This window comes from Ranitomeya imitator, chromosome 2, assembly GCF_032444005.1.
Source record: "Ranitomeya imitator isolate aRanImi1 chromosome 2, aRanImi1.pri, whole genome shotgun sequence".
In the NCBI taxonomy this organism is placed as follows: Eukaryota; Metazoa; Chordata; class Amphibia; order Anura; family Dendrobatidae; genus Ranitomeya; species Ranitomeya imitator.
Window position 1 is genome coordinate 75,820,445 of NC_091283.1, and position 24,967 is coordinate 75,845,411.

The window sequence follows — 24,967 nt, forward strand, 5'->3', positions numbered from 1 at the left end:
CGCCGCTCTCTTTTGACCACGGTCTGTGTCCCCCAATGAGGCGAAGGAGAAAAATGGCTTCACCCAACCACTAACCATGAGTGGAGAAAAAGCTTTGGTGTTATCTTTCATATTCTTTGAAAAAAGGCCAAGAATGCAAAAATTCTGCCGGGGTATGTAAACTTTTGAGCACAACTGTAGAGCAAAATACCACAACACTCATTCAAATAGGCAATTTTATGGATAAGTATCTGGCAAGAGAAAGGGTGGCCAACGTTTGGGGCGGTCATCCTTATCTGTGTTGCCTTCTCAATAAAACTCCCTATTGCAGCAGATGCCGTAGTGTTTTGCACTTGTTTTTTTTGCGGGCCGATTATCCCAAAAGGAAAAGAATAAACACAAACAGGGACATATCCATTTTTCATCTGAGTCACAAATCAAAATCATACATTCTAAGCTATAGGTCCATGGAAAATGCGGACAGGGCACAAACACTGTCTATATGCCATCTGAAGGTTTCCAAACTGATCGTGAGGACCAGGAGTGCTGCTGTACAGGCCACAATTATAGTGCAAGAAGCCGGCCACAGGCTAGGGATACACATTGAGGTAGCTGGCACTTGTAGGAGTAAAAGGGAAGAGTCAGACGGAGATCTGAATGCTTGGGCTGGCCATCAGCTCTCCCAACCAGACCGTGACAGCTTCACAGAAATACATGCGGTCACGCTCCAGTTGGGAGAGCAGACAGCCAGTCCAATCCTTGTGCTGCAATCCCCCTGAGTTATACGCCAGTCTGCGTCTTCAGTGATAAAGTTTAATTATTTTAACCAATTTTTAATAACAATGCCACCTGCTCTGTAAAGTGCTCGGCAAAGTATAGTAAAGACATGAATGAGAAGACGAACGGCTTGTACACCACACAGACATTTATTCCGAGGACAAAGATATTTGTCAAATTTAGCTATACAAAAAGGATTAATACCCTAACATATACAAGAAAAAGTATATAACACAACTCGGCAAACTTAAAGGTCTAGTTTAAAAAACAAACAAACCAAAATCTGGGTGATCCGAAAAGCAGACACAATCCACTCTACAGTAGCCTTTTCCCTTAACAGTATATGACTTTATGGTAATTTAAATTTTTCTTTCAATTTAGTTCCCAAATCCCCTGTTGCCCGCTTTTTATGGCTTGTAAAAAGCCATAATTTATTGTTATTTTTTAAAATAAAACTTTAATCACCCATGTTTCCACCCCCTCAAAAAAAACAAAAAACAACAACACATTGAGGCTGATTTATCAGTTTGCGCCAGAAATCTGTCGTGGAACTGTTCAACGTGTTGCCTTTTTTTTTTTGCAGAGCTTATAGCTGTTTAAACACCAGCTTCAACTTTTTGAAAAGTTTTCAAAGTTTAGAAGAGGGAGGTGGAGAAGGGAGCGAGTTTTATGCCACAAAAAGTTGGGTAACTTAAAGCAGAAATGTCCATTACCGGAGCATATATCTGATTCTGGCAGATGGGCGCTGAACGACGAACACGATTTGTAACGAGTTTTGCCCGTGTCACTCCAGTGGTGTACACCAAGGTAGTCTCAATGAATTGGCCCCATATTGTCTGACCCCCTCACCCCCCATGTGAATTGTTAATATACGCATTGTACTGACTGTACTTGTGATGCTTTATGGATTACATCAATAAAGTGCGTTGTGCACGTGAGCCGACCTCAAAACGAAGCGTTACAAGGAACAGAAAGTGGTGAAACCAATATGATGGGTAGCACACAACTTATCTCTCTGATGTTAAAGCCCCTCCGTCATTCCCGGTCCTGGACTACACTGAGCATCACTCAATACATCAGTTTTGCTCAGTGACAAGAATCATGGCAGCTGTTACTACTGCCATGATGACTAGTCTGAGAATTCTGTGAAGGAGTTTTTTTTTTATACCCATGCCACTTCTTTCTATGTTCGGTGGTTCTGCCGATTGATTCACTGTTGACTTTACAGGCTCTGTTCATGTGCAAACTAAATGCATATAGAGTACTCAGGCTCATAATATCAGGGCATCATTGGGTCGCTGTCCATTTAGAGGGGCAACCGGGAATTTGCCATGAGGAACCCTTCACAATAAAAAAAAAAGTGGTCAAAATCTCCACAATCACCCTACCTACTGTATTAGGCAGGACGCCTGTCAGAAGAGTCAAGTCCTATTTGGATGAAAGTTGGTGTCATTTGTGGCTAGGCAGGACTTCATGGTACTCCTAACACGCATTCATGATTTCAATATTATAAAGATAAAAAGATATGTATATATTACGCTTTGTGGGCCTTATGAACCAGCTAGCTCAAGATGAGCACACTTTTTTCTTATCACTGACATTAGGTGAGAGGGAACATGATTTACATTTGGCATACAGTCCCCAAGCGGGACTTTAAAGGGTAGGATCAATTAGTCTCAATACAGTATTTCTTATATTGAGGTAAAAAAAAAAAAAAGCTTGGGAGACTGCACACGATAAGCTACACGACCATTAATTAAGTGGGACTCCATATTTAGGCTTTTTTTTCTTTATTATTTAGCGAATCCTCTTCAAACTCCTTCTCAAAAGCAGGTTGGAAAAATTTTCCTATTCATTTCTATAAGAAATCCACCTTGTCATTTATATAAGTTTAGACATTTTTTTTTTTTTTTACTGGAAAGTTTTTTGAAACACACAAAAGTTTGGTGTGTTGAGACATGTCAAAAGTAGATTATGGAGGTCTGGGGATCGCAGATCTCTAAAATGAAGCAGTGACTGATCCTCACTAATCAAAACTTTAGACATATCTTTAAAAACAGGTCAAATGTTTTCTCCAAGTGCGGTGACAGAAGAGTGATTTGACTTATTGACCTGAATCCTACTGGTCAGTGAGTGTAAGCCCACCTAAAAAGCAAAACGCCGCAGCGTCAGGCTTATTCCCTTCCTGGAATATGTAGAATTTAGGTTACCAGCCGGAACAGTGACACTACATTCTCAATCTAGAATGACAGACAATTTAAGGAATAAATAAAATCTAAAACTACACATCAATACCTGGGACAGGCAGGCAATATGTACACGGATACTGTACATACTATTCTGTACACAAAATACATATTCTCCTCCTCCATTTGCCAGTCCTGTAACAGTCCATCAGGCAGGAGGAGAATTTATTATATACATCGTAAAAATCTAATACAAAGTGGAGAAGACCAAGGTTTCTTGACGGATGCCACATAGTCGTAATAATGGTGGTTGGGGACAGTTGTGTCCGGTGCCGCTCACTTGGGAGACAGGTCATCCAGTGATATGAATGAAGAGCAGGAGTTGGAGCAGGCGGCGGGAGAGTCGCTCACACAGCCTTCCTTAGCTGCAGAGTCAGACGAAGAACCGATACTGCTGCTGCTGTCAAGGTCCAAGGAAAGGCTGAGAATGAAGGAACATTACTGATTAGAAATAAAACCTTATCCCTAAAATATAGCAACAGATTAATCGACAATAGTTAAGGTGAAACTGTGGGGATTCGTGCTTCCCCCACATTTGAATCCAGGTAATTAAGTCTCCGAAACCTTGAGCATGTTGCAGACTATATACACGGACAATGCAGTACTGTGATATTGCTATACAGTAAAGTGATCAGAGGATCACAAGGTCAAGTCCCCTGCAGTAAAAAGTGCAGACAAAATTCACATTAAAAATAAGGACAATAAGAAAATACTTACATGGGGTATTGAAACATCTGATTACAATAGAAGATTAATTTCTCCATTTCAGCAAACCCCTTTATTGGGATGGGTGGACTGCAATAGCAGATCATCAAGCTTGGAGTTATGCAGTTTGGAAAAACTATGGCTTAGGGGCGATCTTATTTACAATGCACAATGGGGGACAATAGAGACAGCTGTATAATCTTTTAACATCTAGGCCTGAGAAGGAGACATCCTCTACATCTAGAAAAATAGGTTTAATCATAATCACACATGGAAATTCTTTACTGTAAGAGCAGTGAGACTCGACTATGCTGTAATGGTTGGTACACTAAAGTACAAGTAAAGCCTGGACGCTTTTCTTGAAAATATATTACAGGCTGTAGCCCGCGACAGAGACAAGGGGGCATCCTCTACGCCTAGAAGAAAGAAGATTCACAGATGCAGGTTCTTCACTGTAAGAGCAGTGAGACCATGGAACTCTCTGCCACATGATGTTGTAATGGTTGAGTCGAGACTAAAATTCAAGAAGGTCCACAATCGAAATATAAAAAGGACAGCGCCACACCAGGAAGTGACAGACAGTAACTTTCTTTATTCTGCCTCCTGCGGCGACGTTTCGGTCCGTGGACCTTTTTTCATGCTTGAAAAAGGTCCACGGGCCGAAACGTCGCCACAGGAGGCAGAATAAAGAAAGTTACTGTCTGTCACTTCCTGGTGTGGCGCTGTCCTTTTTATATTTCGATTGTGGACTCTTTTGCTGGGACGGACCCCTGGTGTGGACGAGCGCCCTGATGTCCATGGAGATGGTGTCAGTATTGGGTGCGGTCTAACACATTTGTTGGATACTTAAAATTCAAAAAGGGTCTGGATGCATTTCTTGATAAATATAATTTTAAAGATTATGGACACTAGATTCTCTGATGGGACGTTAATCCAGGGAACTAATCTAATTGCCCTATGTGGCTTTGGAAAGCAATTGTTTCGCTAACATGGAGCTATTCGCATCTGCCCCATGGGGATTTTGCTTTTCTCTGGATAAACAAGCTAGACTATAGGTTGAACCTGATGGATTTAGATCTCCTTTCAACCTCAAGAACAATGAAACTATAATTTAATCTCCCAGTATTTGATTGTACTGTACATAAGAGCCCATTACTTTTCATCTCCTTGCCATGGAGGTGAAGAACACAACTTAAAAGAAACCCATTCACATTAGACCAATATGGCCGGAGAGTAAAGTGTACGGGTGGTGTGGGGGTGTGGGGACTCCAGACAGATGAGGTCAGGGGAAGATAAAGGATCTGGCATGTTTGATTTTGGACTGCTGATCCTGCAGAGTGAGAGTTCCTGTGAATGGAGGAGACGGCAGAGATAGTGGCAAGACAATTACATTTCATCTACAAACAGCCATGCAAATCGTTCTACTGCACATTTAGCCTTACCAGCTGTAATCTGACATGTGCGTCATGTCTGGAGACAGCATATTTGTAGTTCCTTGAAACAGTCTCTTTGGTTGGGTCTCCATGTCCATTTCGACTTAAAAAAATAAATTAATTAAAGTTCAAAAAAAAAAAAAAAAAAGGACATAGTTTATGTAGACATTGCACAAAAAGCTCCCAGTGGTTACCTTCTTACCCACCACTGGTAACACACAGAAGTATTCACATTATCTTATAATTGATGTGTAGGAGTAATATACTACCACTCAGTCTGCACTGCACAACTGGCAGCCCTGATAACTCCTGATGTACTTTCTCTAGCATGCCTCGGATACACCGATGTACTACACAGCACACAGTAACTTCCGTCATGCACACGTCTGGACTGTAGATAGGGAAGTTCTAAGAAAAAAAAACATTTGAAGGGAAAATAAGGATTATAAAATACCTTTTCTCTTTATAGGACCTAGTGCACTCGGCCGTATACAGTTAATAGGACTCTGACTTCTCTTGCTAAAGACAAAGTTCAAAAAGGTTAAGAATTAAAATAAAGGTCAAATTGTATTTAACATTTATTTAAAAACTAAAACAGAAGATAAGGTCTTTCCTCTAAATTTATTCAAAGCAACAATATAGTAGAATGAAAGCCAAGAAGTCTATGCCCCGGAGAAGGGCAAACAGACCATAGCAATAGATATGCAACTGGGCTTCTTTTGTTATGAAGGATCAGTTTTGCCTTAACTATTTAGTAGTAGGGTGGGGATACAAGACTCATGTTACCATATCCAAAAAAAAACCTTTATCCATGCAATTAACAATTCCTCATCTTTGCAAAATGCCGGGCTTACAGGATATTTCATGGTCCTTATACAAAGGGCAATACTCGGCTGACCGCGGGTCTCCCAATAGGATCTTTGGGCCTGATGTGTGTCTACGAGTCTGTAATTTCGGTTCTGGAGACCCGCGATCAGCACCAGTATTACAGTGTGTATATAGACCAGGAAATACACCGTGAACCTGGCTTCATACCGTGTCTCCCGCTCTGTTGGAAACTATTAATTTTACCTCTCCGAGCCTGCAGGGATGTCAAACTGAAATACACAGAGGGCCCAAATCTAAAAAAACTTGGACAAAGTCGTAGGAGAACCACATTTATTAAAAAAGAAAAGTCTACAATTGAGGAAGATTTTCTCTCTCATCAAATATAACAATGAACCTTTTCATGTGGAAACAAACTTAAGTTTTGCGTAAACATTGACTCTGGAGCAAGCAAAGCTTAAAGTGAATCTGTCACCAGGTCTTTGCTACCCCATCTAAAAGGCAGCATAATATAGGGGAATGTTACCCCGATTCCAGCTATGTGTCACTGGGCTGATTGTTAGGGATTTTATCAAAATACTGTTTCATCGAGGCAGATCTAGCAGCACTCTGAATGCTGAGCTCTATATAACCCCACCCACAACACTGGCTGCTTTCTGTGTACACTGTGCATAGGCAGCCAGTGGTAACAATCACATTTTGCCAGAAATACTTAGATTATTCAAAGTGTTTATTCTAATCTATTTAGAGCAAATTAGGATTGTTATTTTAACTTGCTACCCTATAAAATAACTATTGTAATGTAGTACAATAAAAGCCAAGCTTTATTGACCTGCTAGATATGGGTCATTTCTACTGAGGCTTTGCCCCTTTAGACCTGTTTAGATTAGACAACATACCTTCCCCAGGTCATTCATCTCCATTTGTGGTAATTTCAAGACTGTATTAAATCATGGCATGAGCGCACTGACTCAATAGCACAAGCTATGTGTGCTCAGATGTATGGGAGAGCACAGGGGGAGTGCGCACTGAGTTTGGGAGACAAGGAGGACACTTCCAGCTCAGATGAATGCCGATTAGGCACTGCGGCATAGCTGGGGAGCACGTTACTACAGAGCGTGTTGTAAAACAGCCTTGTAGTAACCAGGGAGCGTGCCAGCTCAAAAAGGCAAGATTTGTAGAATTGGAAAGCACTGCCTACCGGCGGCAGGGCTAGCTCCAGGTTTTGGTACTCCACGCAGTATAATGGGCCTCACATGGTGCTCCATGCAGTATAATGTGCCTCACTTGGTGCTCCATGCAGTATAATGGGCCTCACATGGTGCTCCATGCAGTATAATGGGCCTCACATGGTGCCCCATGCAGTATAATGGGCCTCACATGGTGCTCCATGCAGTATAATGGGCCTCACATGGTGCTCCATGCAGTATAATGGGCCCCACATGGTGCTCCATGCAGTATAGTGGGGCCCCACAGTGCTCCATGCAGTAAACTGGGCCACATATATTGTTCCATGCAGTATAATGGGCCACATATATTGTTCCATGCAGTATAATGGGCCACATATATTGTTTCCTACAGAATAATATAAAGCAGGTCAGCTATAGTAGACATTTGGCATTTTGTCAAGGGACAAATATAATTACACTGCGGGACTGAGTTTGGCATGTGAACTCTAAAGCAGTCCTGGGCAAACTGGGCACATCCGGCCCATGGACCGAGACAGCCAAAGGGCTAAAACAGTAGTCCATGGGCCGCACCATGCCCTCCCCACCCACCGGCGATCCGCCACCCGCTGTCACCATGCCCTCCCCACCCACCAGCGATCCGCCGCCCGCTGTCACCACTATCTGCATCCTCAGGATGCAAACAGCAGTGAGTACATTTGTGGAGGACAGGGCCGCCAGATCCATCTTCCACCAATCAGCGCGGGACAGCCGACGCAATGATGTCATTTCATTGCGCTGTTGCGGAGCCTTCACAGTAGACAGGAGCAGAGCGCCGGGGGAATGGGAGTGAGGAGAGTATGTGTTTGTTTTCATGTGTATGGGATATCTGTATGTATATATAGAGGCTATGCTGGGGCTTACCGTTCATGTAGGAGGCAATGCAAAGGCTCATACGGTATTACATAGAGGAGGTCAGCATACTTAATTCTGCTCAATATTAAGAGATACAATATAAGTTATAATTTATATGTTACTTTTAATACTTAGCAGAATTAATTTCAGCCTATTGGTGCGGCCCTCCGCAACAGTCTTTCATGTGGCCCCTCGGGCAAATTAATTGCCCACCCCCGTTCTAAAGCCATGTTAAGGTAATCAGGTTTTTTTCCTGCAGATAACCTGCTGCATTTATCAATTCAAGTAAAATGGATACGATTTCATGAAAACTCATGGCCATAGTGCGTTCGTGGAACTTTGCAGTTTTTTGTGTGCATTTTTTTTTCCTTTCGCCTCCCCATTGGCTGCAGTAGGGAGGCCAAAATAAAAAAATGACATGCAAAAAATGCAATTGTGGTTTTTCTTTAGAATGCATAACTGTCTTCAATAAATGCATAAAAAAGCGCTATTTCCAATCTGCACCAAAAAAAAAAAAAAAAAAAAAAATGCAGCAAAATAATGAGAGCCGATTGCTATTGTGGATTTTGATGCCATTACCTTCAGAAAAAAATAAATGGGCCGCATCATGCTGTCCACACCTACCAGCGATCCGCCATTTTTTATAAGTGGGAACAGCCTGAACACGTGGGGATTTCCTAACAAACAGACAATCTCCACATGTGTTGTGGATGTCTAACAGCTGCGAATTATGCAGCCACGGGGACATAAAGTATGAGCACGCCTAGATGCTCTGGTAAGACGTTACCCAAGCACGTTCGCTCATCTGTTGTCCACTACTTGGTCAAAATGTTTGGCCCCCTAAAATAATAAAGCCTTTACTTACCTCCTGTGGCGGCGCCGTTCCCACGGTGTCAGCACTCGCTCTCCCCAGTGCTCTCGTGCAGTGTAACGTAACGCTGGCACCCAATCAGCGCTCTCATCAAACATGAAGAGGAAGTCAGAGGGCAGCTGCAGCCCGGACTTCCTGTTCATGTTCGATTTGTCTGAAGGCGGAGACAACGACGACAGCACTGATTGGGCGCCAGCGTCACATGTCATTACACCGCAAGTGCCGACACCGTGTGAACGGTGCCACCACGGGAGGCGAGCCAAGGCTTTATTATTTTATGGGGGCAAAGCTTGGGGTATGACAAGAAGTTGTCCAAGCAGTGGACAAATTCTTAAAAAAAAAAAAAAGGGACAGTGTTCGTTAAATGGTTGTCAGTCAAACGAGCATTTGCCCAACAGCTATTTTTCCACATCCCCTTATACACAAGTGAGCATGAGATCAGGGTGAAAGAAATAATCAAAATCCAACTGGTCCAATCATTCTTTCACCCGACAATCTGCTGACAAAAAGTTGAAATACTCACATAAAGAATAAGGCCCAGCAGATTCATTAAAGCAATTTTGCCAAAACTCTGGTGTAAATTAATTTGAATAGTTGCTAATTTTTGCTGCAAACTCAACAGTTGTGCAAAAATTTAGCAACTTTTGCAGTTTTCACACCAGTTTTTTTGTAGAACCGCCAGGGGCCGGAGTAAAATTTCTGCCATGGCGTAATGGAGGCGTACACTACTCGTCACACACTTTAGATTCATGCAGAGGTGTGCACACCATCATGAAACAGGAGCATCCACCAAGCCTCCACATCAGGACTGCCAGGAAAATTGCTACTCTTGATCAATCGGGGCCTAAATGGCTGGTTACTTTAACTGAAATTAATGGATATGGCTAAAGTTTGTCTTAAGGTACCGTCACACTGAACGATATCGCTAGCGATCCGTGATGTTGCAGCGTCCTGGATAGTGATATCGTTCAGTTTGACAGGCAGCAGCGATCAGGATCCTGCTGTGCCATCGTTGGTCGGAGCAGAAAGTCCAGAACTTTATTTCATCGCTGGACTTCCTGCAGACATTGCTGAATCGGCGTGTGTGACGCCGATTCAGCGATATCTTCACTGGTAACCAGGGTAAACATCGGGTTACTAAGCGCAGGGCCGCGCTTAGTAACCCGATGTTTACCCTGGTTACCAGCGTAAACGTAAAAAAAAACAAACACTACATACTTACCTTCCGCTGTCTGTCCCCGGCGCTCTTTTTCTCTGCACTGTGAGCACCGGCCAGCCGGAAAGCAGAGCACAGTGGTGACGTCACCGCTGTGCTTTCCAGCTGGCGCTCACAGTCAGCGCAGAGAAGCACAGCGCCGGAGGACAGACACCGGAAGGTAAGTATGTAGTGTTTTTTTTTTTTTACGTTTACGCTGGTAACCAGGGTAAACATCGGGTTACTAAGCGCAGCCCTGCGCTTAGTAACCCGATGTTTACCCTGGTTACCAGGGGACCGGCATCGTTGGTCGCTGGAGAGCTGTCTGTGTGACAGCTCTCCAGCGACCAAACAGCGACGCTGCAGCGATCGGGATCGTTGTCTGGATCACTGCAGCGTCGCTTAATGTGACGGTACCTTAAGGTATCAGCACCTTCAGGCCTCGGACAAACAATGGTATTGTTTATAGGAGTGACTAAAATAGGCAGTGTGGTCCTTGGCCTTCTCAAGCAGTGCCTTAGACAATGAATACGATGGAGGACAAGCATGTGCACCTCCATTCTAATCAAGGCTGGGATCTACAGAAGCAGATTCCACGAACACAGACGTTGTTAAAAAAGTGCGTTCCCAGGTCTCAGACTCCCTGAAATTATGAAATTACCTTATTCCATGGACAGGAGATAACTTGCTATCCAGAGAATAATTGTTTTGTGTTCATTTAACAGTGAGAATTTAGAAAATTTGGGAAGTTTTCATTGATTACTACAGTTCCTGTGTCTCAGAGAGGACTAGAGCAAATGCCTATTAAACAAAAGACTGCCCAGTGCAAATTAGAGACGGTCAAGATATTAGCTAGGATAAATAAAATAGCTATTTTAATGCAGGAACCACAAAGAGGAGTGCACATAGACTTGTGGAAATAAACTTACGTGGTAAAGCGCCTTGTAGGACTGGGGATTGGACTCGGGGGCAAACCATTGCTGCTCAGACACATTTGTAGAGATGGAGAGAAACACTGCTGTGGGTGACAAAGGTGGTAGTGATTAAGACTGTTACATATCAAAAAGGTAAAAAAACATTCATAGCGTGCCAGAGAACAGATCTATTACAATAAAAGGGATAGACATATGTAGGAGTAATATACTTCTTCTCAGCCTGTGCTTAGAGGCTGGAAGCCCTGATGACTCCTAGTAATTATATTGCATGGATAGACTCAAGCTGTTCTATGGAAATATAAGAACACGGTAATATCCAGCCATGCACAATTATGTGATCTCAAGGACAACCCAGCACACAAGTCACATTAACAAATGCTGTGATGAGACAAGGTAATCTCTCTCCACATTGGCACGTGACAGCCAAATCTCCAACATACCACATATTACCTTTCCTATTCCTCTTGTAGGAGATGGAGCTGGGGATACCGGCACAAAGTCAACACGCTTCGGAGATGAAGGTTTGTCCAACTTGTCATAATCATTGTCACTCTGTAAGGGAACGAAAGCTGTTTAACCCCTTAGTAACCGAGCCAAATTTTTGAAATCTGACCAGTGTCACTTTATGTGGTAATAACTCTGCAACGCTTCAACAAATCCCAGTGATTTTGAGACTGTTTTTTCGTGACACATTATACTTTATGATAATGGTAAATTTAGTTCAACATTTTTTGTGTTAACTTATAAAAAATATAAAAAATTTGAGAAAAATGTTAAAAAATTAGCAATTTTCTAAATTTGAATGATTATCCCTTTAATCCAGATAGTCATACAACAGCAAACCATTAATAAATAACATTTCCCACATGTCGGCTTTACATCAGCATCATTTGTAAAATGTTATTTTATTTTGTTAGCATTTTAGGAGGTTTAAAAATGTAGCAGCAATTTTTCATTTTTTCAAAGAAATTTACCACATTTATTTTTTTTAGGGACTTATCCATGTTTGAAGTGACTTTAGGGGTCCCATATATTGGGAAACCCCCAAACGTGATACCATTTTAAAAACAGCACCCCTAAACATATTGAAAACTGCTGTCAGGTAGTTTATTAACCCTTCAGGTGCTTTACAGGAATTAATGCAAATTGGCATGACAGAAATGAAAATGTGTATTTTTACCACTTAAGGCCCCTTCACATTTAGCGACGCTGCAGCGATACCGACAACGATTCGGATCGCTGCAGCGTCGCTGTTTGGTCGCTGGAGAGCTGTCACACAGACCGCTCTCCGGTGACCAACGATGCCGGTAACCAGGGTAAACATCGGGTAACTAAGCGCAGGGCCGCGCTTAGTAACCCGATGTTTACCCTGGTTACCATGCTAAAAGTAAAAAAAAACAAACACTAGATACTTACCTACAGCTGTCTGTCCTCCAGCGCTGCGCTCTGCTTCTCTGCTCTCCTCCTGTACTGTCTGTGAGCCGGAAAGCAGAGCGGTGACGTCACCGCTCTGCTTTCCGGCTCACAGCCAGTACAGGAGGAGTGCAGAGCACAGCGCTGGAGGACAGACAGCGGTAGGTAAGTATCTAGTGTTTGTTTTTTTTACTTTTAGCATGGTAACCAGGGTAAACATCGGGTTACTAAGCGCGGCCCTGCGCTTAGTTACCCGATGTTTACCCTGGTTACCAGTGAAGACATCGCTGGATCGGTGTCACACACACCGATCCAGCGATGTCTCCAGGGAGTCCAGCGACGAAATAAAGTTCTGGACTTTATTCAGCGACCAACGATCTCCCAGCAGGGGCCTGATCGTTGGTCGCTGTCACACATAACGATTTCATTAACGATATCGTTGCTACGTCACAAATAGCAACGATATCGTTAACAATATCGTTATGTGTGAAGGTACCTTTAAATGTTGCTAACTTCTAAACAGATTACTACAGCCGTCAGACTCTAAGGCCGCGATGTGGTCATGAATTGCCATGGCAAACATCAGGACCACAAAATCATGATCTGAGGACACCAATTGGGATAAAGAGGAAGCCCCCACACTCTGTTAACCATTTATAATGATGTAGTCACTATTGACAGCAGCATCTAAGGGGTTAAACAGATTTAGAAGGTGCAAATACTGATCGTAGCTGATACAGCAAGTTGTCAGCTATAGTGTACAACCAACAGATGCTGGATTGTCATCTGTGTGGGGAGGCTATTCTCTTATATCTCAGGTCAGTTAAAAGACGTATTGGCGGTCATTAAGGGGTTAAAATAAAAAAACTAAAATGGCCCAAAATCAAAATAAGACAGAAAAAAAACCTCTTAAAAAAGGGGTTGTCCACTACTTTAGACAAACCCTTCTCAATCGCTATGTTCCCCCTTATGAAACAGCTATACTCACCTCTCGTGCCAGCACCGTTCCAGCGGTATCTGCCCTGGTTCTTAGCTGCCACTTCACAGTCCCCTTCTTCGGACAAAATTGACAACCGGAGGGAGTCACAGCTCCGGCTGCTCGCTCACTACGTCCGGATGTCAGTTATGCCTGAAAGAGGGGACAGTGAAGCGGCTGCTGATTATCTGCAGGGCTCACATGACATTACAATGTCACGCAAGCTCCGAGAGCCATTATCGACACCGTTGAAACACCGCTGGCACCAGAGTTGACTATAGCGGTTATTATTTTACTTGGGTGGTGTACACAGTGCTTGAGAAAGGCTTGTCATCTTAGTGACCTACCCTTTTAAAACCACTCCACCTGATTCTTCACTGCAGCTTACATAGACCGGTTTATTTTCTTATATTTGATAGAAAATTAGCAAATGCTGCTGTAAGTAAAATCCAACTACTGTGACGTCACTATATGATGCGGTATGTTAACTTATTATTATTTATTTATATCGCACCATTGATTCCATGGTGCTGTACATGAGAAGGGATCACATACAAATTACAGATATCACTTACAGTAAACAAACTAACAATGACGGACTGATACAGAGGGGCGAGGACCCTGCCCTTGCGGGCTTACAAGCTACAGGATGGTGGGGAAGGAGACAATAGGTTGAGGGTTGCAGGAGCTCCGGTGTTGGTGAGGCGGTAACTCCGGTGTTGGTGAGGAGGCAGCGGGGTCAGTGCAGGCTGTAGGCTTTCCTGAAGAGATGGGTTTTCAGGTTCCGTCTGAAGGATCTGAATGTGGTTGATAGTCGGACGTGTTGGGGCAAAGAATTCCAGTGGATGGGGGATATTCGGGAGAAGTCTTGGAGGCGGTTGGGTGAAGAGCGAATAAGTGTGGTGAGAGAAGGAGGTCTTGGGAGGACCGGAGATTACGTGAGGGAAGATATCGGGAGATTAGTTCAGAGATATATGGAGGAGACAGGTTATGGATGGCTTTGTAGGTCAGTATTATTAACTTGAACTGGATACGCTGAGGGAATGGGAGCCAGTGAAGAGATTTGCAGAAGGGAGAAGCAGAGGAGTAGTGAGGAAAGAGATGAATTAGTCGGGCAGCAGAGTTAAGGATGGACTGGAGAAGTGCAAGGGTGTTAGCAGGGAGTCTACAAAAAGGGATGTTGCAGTAGTCGAGGTGGGAGATTATGAGGGCATGCGCAAGCATTTTAGTAGGTTGAGGAAGGGACGTATTCTGGAAATATTTTTGAGCTGGAGGCGACAGGAGGTGGAAAGAGCTTCGATGTGCGGTTTGAAGGACAGGGCAGAGTCGAAGGTTACTCCGAGGCAGCGGACTTTCGGCATGGGGGAAAGCGTGATGTCGTTAATTGCGATAGATAGGTCAGGTAAGAAAGATCTGTGAGATGGAACAAAGATGATGAGTTCGGATTTGTCCACATTGAGTTTGAGAAAGCGAGAGGAGAAAAAGGAGGATATGGCTGATAGACACTTCGGGATTCTGGACTTACTATCGTGTATATTAAAGGGGTCTCACAAAAAGTGCTGCTCAAAAATCAATAAAGCATGTGCAAAGAAGTGTATCTATATATATATATATAATTGTCTAAGGGGTACTTCCGTCTTTCTGTCTGCAACTTCCGTAACGGAAATCCCGCGTCAATGATTGGTCTCGCCAGCTGCCTGTCATGGCTGCCGCGACCAATCAGCGATGGGCACAGTCCGATTAGTTCCCTCCCTACTCCCCTGCAGTCAGTGCCCGGCACCCGCATACTCCCCTCCACTCACACAGGGTTAATGCCAGCGGTAACGGGCCGCGGGTACCACACTCTGTTAGGGTACCGTCACACAGTGCAATTTTCATCGCTACAACGGTACGATCCGTGACGCTCCAGCATCGTAACAATATCGCTCCAGCGTCGTAGACTGCTGTCACACTTTGCAATCTACAACGCTGGAGCGATAATTTCATGACGTATGTGCGATGTAGAAGCCGTTGGTTACTATGCGCACATCGTATACGATATATGTTACACCATGCAATCATGCCGCCACAGCGGGACACTAGACGACGAAAGAAAGTTTCAAACGATCTGCTACGACGTACGATTCTCAGCGGGATCCCTGATCGCAGGAGCGTGTCAGACACTGCGATATCGTAACTATATCGCTCGAACGTCACAAATCGTGCCGTCGTAGCGATCAAAATTTCACTGTGTGACGGTACCCTTAGGCTATGTTCACACGTTCCTGATTTCCCTGCTGTTTTTTCTGCACTAAAAACAGCAGCTCTTGGCAGAAAACGCAGGTGCGTTTTTTGGTGCGTTTTTTGATGCAGTTTTTTATGCAGTTTTCTCTGCAGATTGTCTGTGTGAAAATAGCTGAAAATACCCTAACCCTACCCCTACCACTAGTTCTAACTGTAGTGGGGAAAAAAAAAAAAATTCTTTATTTTATTATTGTTACTACCTATGGGGGTGATAAAGGGGGGGGTCATTTACTTTTTTATTTTATTTTGATCACTGTGAGGTTATCACAGTCATCAAAATATGCCTGGAACGAATCTGCCGGCCGATTCGGCGGGCGCACTGCGCATGCACCCGCCATTTTGGAAGATGGCGGCGCCCAGGGAGAAGACGGACGGACGGACACCGGGAGGCCCGGTAAGTATAAGGGGGGGAGACGAGGGCACGGGGGGGGGGGCGGGGTGTCGGAGGACGGGGGGGTGGCATCGGAGCATGGGGGGACAGCCACACTCCGCCCACGCACCTCCTGCTGCAGCGGTTTCTGCACCACAAACTGCAGAAAACCCGCAGATATTTTTTTCGTCTGCGGGTTTTACTGCGGGTTTGACCTCACAATGGAGGTCTATGGGTGCAGAACCGCTGCAGTTCCGCACAAAGAAGTGACATGGTCCTTCTTTTTTACCGCAGCAATTCAGCGCGGCTTTTTTAGTGAATTTCCGCAATGTGGGCACAGCGGTTCCTGTTTTCCATAGGGTAACATTGTACTGTACCCTGCATGGAAAACAGCTGCGGACCCGCAGCGGCAAAATCGCGGCGGTTCCGCAGTAAAAAACGCATTGTGTGAACATGGCCTTACCGCTACCCTTAACCCTGTGTGTCCCCAACTTTTTACTATTGATGCTGCCTGTGCAGCATCAATAGTAAAAAGATGTAATAATAAAAAAACAAAAAACCTGCTATTCTCACCTTCCGTAGTCCGACGATGCGCTCGCGCCGGCCGCCATCTTCCGTTCCCAGAGATGCTTTGCGAAATTACCCAGAAGACTTAACGGTCTCACGAGACCGCTAAGTCATCTGGGTAATTTCGCAATGCATCCTGGGAACGGAAGATGGCGGCAGCCGCGCTCATAGGGACAGCTTCGTTGGATCCCGGCGGGTGAGTATATAACTATTTTTTATTTTAATTACCTTTTTTAAACACGGATATGTGCCCACACTGCTAAATACTACGTGGGCTGCGTTATATACCGCGTGGGCTGCGTTATATACCGCGTGGGCTGCGTTATATACCGTGTGGGCTGCGTTATATACCGCGTGGGCTGCTATATACTACGTGGACAGTGTTATATGCTACGTGGGCAGTGTTATATGCCACGTGGGCAGTGTTATATACCGCGTGGGCTGCGTTATATACCGTGTGGCTGCTATATACTACGTGGCCAGTGTTAGATACTATGTTGGCTGTGTTGTGTACTGAGTGGCCTGTGCTATATATTACGTGGCCTTTGTTATATACTACGGCGCCTGTGTTATATATATTGCGTGGCTGATATATACTGCGTGGGCTGTGTTATATACTATTTGGGCTGTTATATACTGCGTGGCCTGTATTAACGCATCGGGTATTCTACAATATGTATGTATGTATGTATGTATGTATGTATGTATGTATGTATGTATATAGCAGCCACATAGTATATAGCACAGGCCACGTAGTATTTGTCTGCTATATACTACATGGCTCATATATACTACGTGGCCTGTGCTATATACTATGTGGCTGCTATATACATACATAGATACATACATATTCTAGAATACCTGATGCGTTAGAATCGGGCCACCATCTAGTTTACATCGATTAATAATGTGTTTTGTACGCAAATTACATTTACATCTGTAATAGAGCCCAATTCTATATCTCCTACGATTGGAGTGCAGATCACCCTTCAGCGGTGAGCGTGTAGGTTCTGCAGTGAGCGCGTAGGTTCTGCCGTGAGCGCACAGGTGCTGCGGTGAGCGCGCAGGCGCTGCGGTGAGCGCATGTGCTGTGTAGTGATCTGACAGTAAGATGTCAAATACTACAAAGTAATATTTGAGAGAGAAACAACTGCATGTGAAGTATATGTAGCAAGCAGAGAAGAAAAACAGACGGATTGATTGGATGGGCGACACAACAAATAAAAGTGCACTGAAGAGTGGCATTATTTTGCATCGATATCATTAGAGCAACAATCATTTTAATTTCCTCAATCAATAGTACAGGTTAAGGTAAGGGACTTTGAATTTTAATTTTGAATAAATGTGATTTTTTTCCTCCTCCAGTACTGGTCAGTCTCAAAAATAGGGATTTTTGTTTACTCACGGTAAAATCCTTTTCTCCGAGCCAATCATTGGGGGACACAGACCGTGTATGCTGCTGCCTCTAGGAGGCGGACACTACGTGATACAAAGAAAGTTAGCTCCTCCTCTGTAGTATACACCCTCCTGCTGGCTCTCAGCTAACCAGTTCGGTGCAAAAGCAGTAGATCAATAACAACATATGAGCATATAGCATGTCACATTATATATATGAGAGTATAGCATGTCAAATTATAAAACAAGCACAAGCTAATAACAGGGTGGGAGCTGTGTCCCCCAATGATTGGCTCGGAGAAAAGGATTTTACGGTGAGTACACAAAATCCCTATTTCTCTTACGCCTCATTGGGGGACACAGACCGTGGGACGTCCCAAAGCAGTCCCTGGGTGAGGGCAACATCAGATCAGGCCCCGTGTAACCGCTACTTACAAGTGCGATACCGCAGCCTGCAGAATCCGCCAGTCAGACTCACATCTGTGAAAGTCTGGGAATTATAGTGCTTCAAGAATGCATGCGGGCTGGACGAACCCGCAAGCTTGCAGTGGTGATGTGCCGACGCCTGGTGCCTAGTATCCAAGAAACCTCGATAGACGATTAGATAGGCTGACATCTAACACGGAAGGATGCCTAGATGGTGTAACGAATCCACCAGGCTAACATGGCCAATAAAAAGGCTAAACCATTCCTGTAACCGTTAGGAAGCAGTACCTAACAGTGAGGTAGCCCAAATAAAGTGTCCAACCTTCGGAAGGACGCCGTCCTCGAGACGTACCTACTCAGAGTACTCACCACGTCCAGAACATGGGGAACCCATTCCGTTATGTGGACTGGTGCCGAAAGAGATGAGGGAAGAACGATGCCCTCATAACTGTGGGAATACAATACCACCTTGGAAACAAGGGAAAGGGACGGCCTGTAGACAACCTTGCCTTGATAGTAATAAGGAAAAATGGTCTGAAAGAACAGAGTGGCTAGCTCCGAAGACTCGTCAGGATGAGGAGATCGCAGAGAAAAAAGGGCGATGTTCCCTAATAGTAAAGTCTGTCCGGATCAAAAGGAGTCTACTGTAAGACTCCCAGGATCATTAAGGTCCCAAACATCTAACGGTTTGCGATAGGGAAGAACCACATGTGAAGACTCCCTGCAAAGAAGTCCATATGTGCAGTTTTGTTGCAATAAGACGGAAAAATACTAGTTCAGCAAACAAGAAAAAACCTGACATGGTCAGTGCGGATCTCCCAGGATCACTGGGGCCCTTCCTGCTTCCGAAAAGATCTCGGAAGAAGTGGAAGAGGGGTGAAGGAAACTGGTACCATGGAAGAACCAGAGCATGCACTGCGATGGCTTTTGGACCTGGAGGCCGAACCATGAACTTAGAGTACATTGGCGTTCAGTCTGGACGCCATCCGGCCTACATCTGGAGTGCTCCAAAGAAGACGGATCTGATGGAAGACTCCCAGGTGAAGTTCCCACTCACATGAGGCGGGACCCTGACTGCGTCTGCCGCCCAGAGTTCTACACCTGAGATGTGTAGTGCCGAGATCACCAAATGATAGATCGTGGCCCAACAGAGAATGTGAGGTACCTTGGCCATAATGCCTGACCGTGGGTAACTGCTAGATGATTGACGTATGGCACAGACGTAGGATTGTCCGATTGAATCGGATGGGGTGACCCGCCAGAAGGCAGTGGACCTGTTGTAGAACTAGCTGTACCTTTCGGATCCCCACAACAATGATCAGGAGGAGAGGACTGGCATCGGTAGTCACTAATAACCGGGAGAAAGGATCTTACCTGGATGAGGAAGAAGCTCAGAGACTACCCTCTGAAAGCCTGATTGACCTGCAGAAAACGAGAGGAGCGAAGGAAACCACTTCCATTGTCATCACCCATTTACCCCAGAAAACTCCTAGCAAATTGAATGGAATGAGGGGATGAGTGAAGTGCGCAAGCTCCCTGTTGAAGGGCCACGGCCTTGTCTCAAGGGAGAGTCACCAAACTTCTGGAAGATTCCATGATCATCCTCCAAAAGGATATCTGCTGGGCTGGAAATGAGGAAAAAACTTGTGTAAGTTTAGCTGCCAGCCCAGGAGACAGAGGGTATCGCAAGAGATATAGACGACTCAGCGCCGGGCTGAAGGAGTGCCAAGAAAGTCGACCAGATAGGGCAGGACGGCCACGCCTCTAGGGTGCAAGAAGAACATGACAGCCCCATAACCCTTGCGAACACTCTGGGTGCGGTAGCAAGGCCGAAGGACAAGGTCGTGATTTGAAAATGCTGTTCGCGAAAGGGAAAGCGAAGCAATTTTGAAGAGGGAAAAACATAGGAATGTGAAGGTAAGCATCCCGAATGTCGGTGGATGCCAGAAACTCCCCCTTTTTGCATTAAAGTAATGGCTGAACCGGGGAACTCTGAAGAAGGGGGACCTTGTCAAGCTTGGTAGAAGTTTGAGGTTCAGGGTCGATCTTACTTTTCGGTCCCCATTATGGAACCAAGATCCCTTAGATCTAGACCGTCCTGGACTACTGATCCACTGCTGGTTGGGTCTATAGGGAATCAAAATAGTTAAGGTCTCTGTCCAAGAGACCATTGCTCTAGTAACACATGCGGCAGCTAAGGGAGGGTAGAGCGCTGAACTGGAGGCCGCAAGACGGAACGAACTAGATTTGCTATCTGACAGTCGGTTGTATTTTTAATTGATGATCCATCGGGTAGGGATACTGGTAGGTATTCCACAGGAGATTCTACCTGGTTAATATGCCAAGTGGCAGAAGGCGCGGCTGAATGCAGAAGGTTAGGAAAAACCATCTCTTACGATCGCCACGCTCTTTTGACTGTGCGGAGTTAAAATGATGAACCCTCGATCCAACATCCTCTTAACAGGGAAGTGGAAAGGCATCGTCCGCCTTCTGGCATCATCTGCTAAATAGTGGAGATGCAGAGGGGGTGTTCGGACGCCAAAAAAAAGGAGCCTCTGTACATCCACAGAGTTAAGGTCCCTGGGTGGACAGGGCTGGTTGTCCGGTGTTAGGCCTGGCTGTAGAAGAGGATACATGGAGGCGACACTCCATGTGCTTGTCTATTGCTGGTGTGGGGAGATCGGTGTCCTTTAAAAGGACCCGTCGCCCTTAAGAATCAGACCAGGCATGGCATCTGACGTCTTAGGTGGGAATACGTGGAGTGGACACCCCGCGTGTTTGCATATTTTCTGAAAAAGGATATCGCACTTGCAGAGATTTCTGTCCAGTGGATCGCTTATCCGGACGCTCCCTGTGAGGGTGAATGGCAAATGCTCTGCGAGGGAGTTTAGTTTCCTCATGATGGACGCTGTGTGATCTAGAGTAGAACCAAAGTCCTCGTCAATCTACAGAGATTGGTTGATGATATAAATAGGCGAATCAATCCTTTTCTGAAGTTCTGGTGAGTCCAAAACCAAGGCAATATCCGATCCATATTCAGAGACTTGTTCTCAGCAAATCAGGAAATGAAACTTCCATTTTCTAGGCGCGTGTACGTTTCTAGAATACTTACGGCCCCGGCTAGCCTGAAGGAAAGAGACCATCTATATTGGTCCTGCGAGCACTCCGAGCCACAGAGGGTTCACGGAGGGATTCAATGTCTTGTCAGAGAATCCATGGGTTGCGGCAGTGACGAAACCCACTCAGGGAACTAGGTACTCTGGGATAAGCTGGGATTGGCGGCAGAGGGCTCCTGAGCTCATTTAGGGTGACCGGCTTCGGACTGGTCATGTGCCTTTAAGACCAGGGAATGCTGGTCATGTGCCTTTAAGACCAGGTAATACAGTGCAACGGGGTACTCCAAGCTGGGGTACCTCTTTCAGTACCACCCCGTGTTTCAGGAGGTCCACTCTGCTTTGGCTGGAGTCTGAATGAAGGACGCTGGCTGGAATTCCTTGGTGATAAAAGATCACTGCTTCTCCACGTATTTCCAGTCTGACAACACTTTATTCACAGGACACAGAATATATCACACAGCTACAGAGGGCAGGCCAGACATACATTATAATAGCCGCAGGTGGCCGGAGCCTGCCGATATTTACTGTGGGAATTACAAAGGTGGGGGGGACAGAAGGGGGATATCTTGTCCCCTCTGCCCAGGGGCGCAGCCTGTGGGCTGATGCATCTCACTTGGAACCTATTATACATGCATATAACTGCACAACATATTCTAGGTGCTAAGTGGTTCTGTAACACTGGTCAGGCTCGGACTGGCCCACCGGGGAACCGGAGGATCCTCCGGTGGGCCCTGGCACTGACACCTGCTGGCAGGGCCTCCCCCCACTCCAGGGCCTCCTCCCCCGCCACCACCCGCCTTGAATACTCACCCTGCCTGCTCCAGAGATGGTCTCGGCGTCTGCACTGCAGCTGGTCCTGAACGAGCTGTCACGTGACACCGCTCATTAAGATCATGAATAAGCACATATTCATGATCTTAATGAACGGCGTCACATGACCGCTCAAGCAGGAAGAAGGTGCTGCGCCGGCGCCGCCGCCTGGAGTCGGGACAGAGCGCGAGGGATGTCGGCAGGCCGTGCAGCGGGACAGGTGAGTATGAGGGACGGGGGGATGAAGGAGGACATAGGCCGGCGTGCCGAGCAGGAGCGGAGAGATAAGCCTGCATACAGGGGGGAACATATAAGCCATGCAGGGGGGGGGGGGGGGGGGGAATATGAGCCATGCAGGGAAGGGGGGGGGGGGGGAATATGAGCCATGCAGGGGGGGATATAAGCCATGCAGGGGGGGGGGAATATGAGCCATGCGGGGGGGGGGGGGGAATATAAGCCATGCAGGGGGGGAATATGAGCCATGCAGGGGGGGGGGGAATATGAGCCAATGCGGGGGGGGGGGGGGGGAATATGAGCCAATGCGGGTGTGGGGGGGGGGAAATATGAGCCATGCGGGGGGGGGGGGGGGGGGGGAATATGAGCCATGCGGGGGGGGGATATAAGCCATGCAGGGGGGGGAATATGAGCCATGCAGGGGGGAATATGAGCCATGCAGGGGGGGGGGGGGGGGGGAATATGAGCCATGCAGGGGGGAATATGAGCCATGCGGGGGGGGGGGGGGGAAATATGAGCCATGCAGGGGGAAATATGAGCCATGCAGGGGGAAATATGAGCCATGCAGGGGGAAATATGAGCCATGCAGGGGGAAATATGAGCCATGCAGGGGGAAATATGAGCCATGCAGGGGGAAATATGAGCCATGCAGGGGGGGGGGGAATGTGAGCCATGCAGGGGGGGGGGGAATATTAGCCATGCAGGTGGGGGGAATATAAGCCATGCAGGGGGGAATATGAGCCATGCAGGGGGGAATATGAGCCATGCAGGGGGGAATGTGAGCCATGCAGGCGGGGGGGGGAATATGAGCCATGCAGGGGGGGGGGGGGGAATATGAGCCATGCAGGGGGGGGGGGGGAATATGAGCCATGCAGGGGGGGGGAGAATATGAGCCATGCAAGGGGGGGGGGGGGGAATATTAGCCATGCAGGTGGGGGGAATATAAGCCATGCAGGGGGGAATATAAGCCATGCAGGGGGGAATATGAGCCATGCAGGGGGGGGGGGGGGAATATGAGCCATGCAGGGGGGGGGGGGGGAATATAAGCCATGCGGGGGGGGGGGGGGGGGAGGGGGGGAAATATGAGCCAATGCGGGTGGGGGGGGGGGGGGGAATATGAGCCATGCAGGGGGGGGGGGGGAATATGAGCCATGCAGGGGGGGGGGGGGGGGAATATGAGCCATACATACAGGGGGGAATATGAGCCATACATACAGGGGGGAATATGAGCCATGCATACAGGGGGGAATATGAGCCATACATACAGGGGGGAATATGAGCCATACATACAGGGGGGAATATGAGCCATACATACAGGGGGAATATAAGCCATGCATACAGGGCGGACTATGAGCCATGCATACAGGGGTGGAATATGAGCCTTGCATACAGGGGGGAATATAAGCCATGCATACAGGGGGGGATATGAGCCATGCATACAGGAGGGGGGGTCATTATACAGTATTGAGCATCATGTGTGGCCGTTATACAGTATGGAGCATCATGTGTGGCCAATGGACATTATACAGTATGGAGCATCATGTGTGGCCATTATACAGTATGGAACATCATGTGTGGCCATTATACAGTATGCAGCATCATGTGTGGCCGTTATACAGTATGGAGCATCATGTGTGGCCATTATACAGTATGGAGCATCATGTGTGGCCATATTTTTGTTTGCTTATAATTATTGTATATAAAACAGTGTGATCAGCAGTGCTAAATAGCTGCGGTTGGGACGTGGATATGGGTGTGACTAGTTGTGAAATGGGTCTGGTCAGAGGCGTGGCCTAAAATTTGCCGCGGCGCACTACGCGCGCCGCAAACTTAATACCTCCTTCCCTTCAAAAGTTGGGAGGTATGGTACCACATTTGCCAGATCACGGCAAGTGCCGCAAATCCCATAGGGAATGAATGAGGCCGAACGCAGTGTTGCCATAAGTGATCCGTTACGCGGCAGATGCAGAAAAACTGCCGGATCTGCTGCAAAAGGCGACTTTCACATCAGCGATTTTTGCCAAAGTCACTGCCGATAGTGTCATACTCACCAAAAGGGGAGGCAGCGCTAAAAGTGCCAAGGGCAGCAGAAACTCTAAATACGGCCCTGGGGGGGCTACATTATATTCTGTGGGGGGACTGCATTATACTCAAGGTACTACATTATATTATGGGGGGCTACATCATACTATATGAGGGGTTACAGTATACTCTATGGGGGGCTGCATTATATTCTGTGGTGGGGCTGCATTATTCTCAGGGGACTACATAGTATTATGGGGGCTACATCGTACTATATGAGGGGGCTACAGTATACTCTATGGGGGGCT

General features: G+C 46.2%; 1 protein-coding gene and 2 non-coding genes across 4 annotated transcripts in view; all 3 read right to left on the reverse strand.

Moving 5' to 3' along the window:
• Positions 1-883: 883 nt before the first annotated feature.
• LOC138661947 (PABIR family member 2-like) overlaps positions 884-24,967 on the reverse strand; it is a 61,684-nt gene continuing 37,600 nt past the window's right edge. Inside the window, exons 6-10 of one of the 2 annotated variants that reach the window (XM_069746971.1) lie at positions 11,498-11,599; positions 11,042-11,130; positions 5,595-5,659; positions 5,150-5,243; positions 884-3,423 (exon numbers count right to left, since the gene is read on the reverse strand). In XM_069746971.1, the coding sequence (XP_069603072.1) occupies positions 3,279-3,423; positions 5,150-5,243; positions 5,595-5,659; positions 11,042-11,130; positions 11,498-11,599 (495 nt within the window). In that variant the 3' untranslated portion in view covers positions 884-3,278. The remainder of the gene's footprint in view (positions 3,424-5,149; positions 5,244-5,594; positions 5,660-11,041; positions 11,131-11,497; positions 11,600-24,967) is intronic. The other variant, XM_069746972.1, reaches the window with a different exon arrangement.
• On the reverse strand, positions 5,388-5,522 carry LOC138668350 (small nucleolar RNA U109). The gene has a single exon (XR_011319176.1). It is a non-coding gene; the product is annotated as a small nucleolar RNA U109 (small nucleolar RNA).
• Positions 11,238-11,375, reverse strand: LOC138668349 (small nucleolar RNA U109). Its single transcript, XR_011319175.1, has one exon. It is a non-coding gene; the product is annotated as a small nucleolar RNA U109 (small nucleolar RNA).